Source organism: Sinocyclocheilus rhinocerous, unplaced genomic scaffold, assembly GCF_001515625.1.
Source record: "Sinocyclocheilus rhinocerous isolate Xijiao unplaced genomic scaffold, SAMN03320098_v1.1 scaffold1892, whole genome shotgun sequence".
Classification (NCBI taxonomy): Eukaryota; Metazoa; Chordata; class Actinopteri; order Cypriniformes; family Cyprinidae; genus Sinocyclocheilus; species Sinocyclocheilus rhinocerous.
Window position 1 is genome coordinate 11,812 of NW_015652347.1, and position 2,405 is coordinate 14,216.

The 2,405-nt window shown below is 35.6% G+C and overlaps 1 protein-coding gene across 1 annotated transcript in view; it reads left to right on the forward strand.

Annotated features, from left to right (window-relative positions):
- LOC107714883 (transcription factor p65-like) overlaps positions 1-2,405 on the forward strand; it is a 13,461-nt gene that overhangs the window by 6,982 nt on the left and 4,074 nt on the right. Inside the window, exons 5-6 of the mRNA XM_016520876.1 lie at positions 444-624; positions 701-805. Coding sequence (XP_016376362.1) covers positions 444-624; positions 701-805 — 286 coding nt within the window. The remainder of the gene's footprint in view (positions 1-443; positions 625-700; positions 806-2,405) is intronic.

The following is a 2,405-nucleotide window of genomic DNA, read 5'->3' on the forward strand; positions in this document are numbered from 1 at the left end:
AATATTTGGCCGAGATACAACTATCTGAAAATCTGGAATCTGAGGGTGTCAAAAAATCAAAATATTGAGAAAATCATCTTTAAAGTTGTCCAAATGAAGTTCTTAGCAATGCATATTACTAATCAAAAATTACGTTTTGATATATTTACGGTAGGAAATGTACAAAATATCTTCATGGAACATGATCTTTACTTAATATCCTAATGATTTTTGGCATAAAAGAAAAATGTATAATTTTGAGCCATACAATGTATTGTTGGCTATTGCTACAAATATACCCCAGCGACTTAACACTGCTTTTGTGCTGCAGGGTCACATTTATAATTAAGCATCTGTATAATCATGTTTTGTCATTGCGGCATGAAAATGAATCTCGGTTACAGTAGGAGAAAAACTGAGCTGAAACACACAAACCCTGATCAGTGTGATGTAAGCTGATGAAGAACAGCTGGAGTGTGTGTGTGTGTGTGTGTGTGTGTGTGTGTGCAGTCCTGGAGCCCAGGATCTGGGAGGAGGAGTACGATCTGAACGCGGTGCGCCTGTGCTTCCAGGTGTCCATCACGCTGCCCAGCGGAGAGCTGTTCCCTCTGGAGCCCGTCGTGTCTCAGCCCATCTATGATAACCGTGAGTGTCTCGCCGCGCACGCGTCCGACCGCTAACACACCGAGCCTGACCGCTCTGACCCTCCCTCTCTCCTCAGGAGCTCCTAACACAGCCGAGCTCAAGATCTGCCGCGTCAACAGGAGCTCCGGCAGCTGCCGCGGAGGAGACGAGATCTTCCTGTTGTGTGACAAAGTGCAGAAAGGTGTGTGTGGAGACGAGATCTTCCTGTTGTGTGACAAAGTGCAGAAGGGTGCGCAGATACACACACACCACAAGCCAGTGTCATTTAGCATCACTGACACACTATTATAGGCTTATTAACTCTTTCCTCGCCAAACACGCAATGTTCTGTGTTCTCACTGTTAAACGCTAGGGGGCGCTATCACGCATCTCCTGAATGAGTGTATAAAGTGCCGATCAAAAACACAGGCCAGGAAGACGCAGAAACCAGCGATCTCATATGTAAGCATATGAAAAATAATGCGATCATCAACACTAACCGCGTATAAATGAAAACTGCCTGATGCTAGCGAGTGCAATGTGGATCCAGAAAGTGTGCAAGCTTTGGGAGCGCTGATGGATGACATCTACTGCAGCTTTGCTTTGATAATATTACTGAATATGATCCAGATGCAGTGTTTGATAAAAATGAGATTTTCTCTGCTTTTTGCTCAAAATGTTGCTTTTTTTATTAAACCTACCTACATTCAAGTGTTGATAAAAAACAATGCTTATTTTTGTGTGAAAGTAGAGGGTCTGGTCTTTATTTTGATGTATTGCATGATCAGATATTCATACAACAAAATATTCTCAGGGCCATGACATTTTAGTGAAAATGATCAAAAACACTGGCGGGGAAAGAGTTAATATCTTAAAAATATCTTGAAATTTAAAGAAAGTCTGTTTTGTTTTGGTAATTTTTATTAGTTCCCTAATCAATTTTAGTAGAAAACGTATTAAATTATTATAAAAATGAGAATGATGCCTTGGCAACTAGCTGAAATAAAGTAAGTTTTAATAAAATCATTTTTATATTTTGCATTTTCATTTGAATTGTACAATTTTTGGTAATTCTGTTGGTTTTTTGTTGTTGTTAGTTTTAATATAAAATTATTAAATTATATATATTTAAAATGAATTTAAACTTAAAATTAAACTATAAAAAAATAAGAAATATGACATGTCAACTAGTTGAAATAAAATCCTTTTTTTTTCTCACGTAACCTTTAATTTCAAGGAACATTTTTTATTTTGATTTCTAATTTTAGTTTTCCAGTAAAATATCTGAACTACACATTTAAAATGAGGTTAATTTACTTGAGAACCCAAATCATGTAAAGAGAATATTTTATAGTCTATATCTGGAATTAAGCTTATTTCTCTTGGGTTTAGTTTTGTTAATCTATTCTTCAAAAAAAAAAAAAAAGTGGCATAAAAAAAATAAAATTATTTTTATTATTATTAAAGAATACTTCTGAAGTGATTTTGTTTTAAGGATTTTAAGGTACTTTCGAGATTAATACGGATAACGCAGCATATAGAAACATGACTGATCTGATGGTTATCAGTCAAATACTCAAAATCACCCCAGAGTTATATATATGTATTTATTTAATATGTCTATATAGCTCTTTATATGTGAGCCTGGAGCACAAAAGCAGTGTTAAGTCGCTGGGGTATATTTGCAGCAATAGCCAACAATACATTGTATGGGTCAAAATTATACATTTCTCTTTTATGCCAAAAATCATTAGGATATTAAGTAAAGATCATGTTCCATGAAGATATTTTGTAAATGTCCT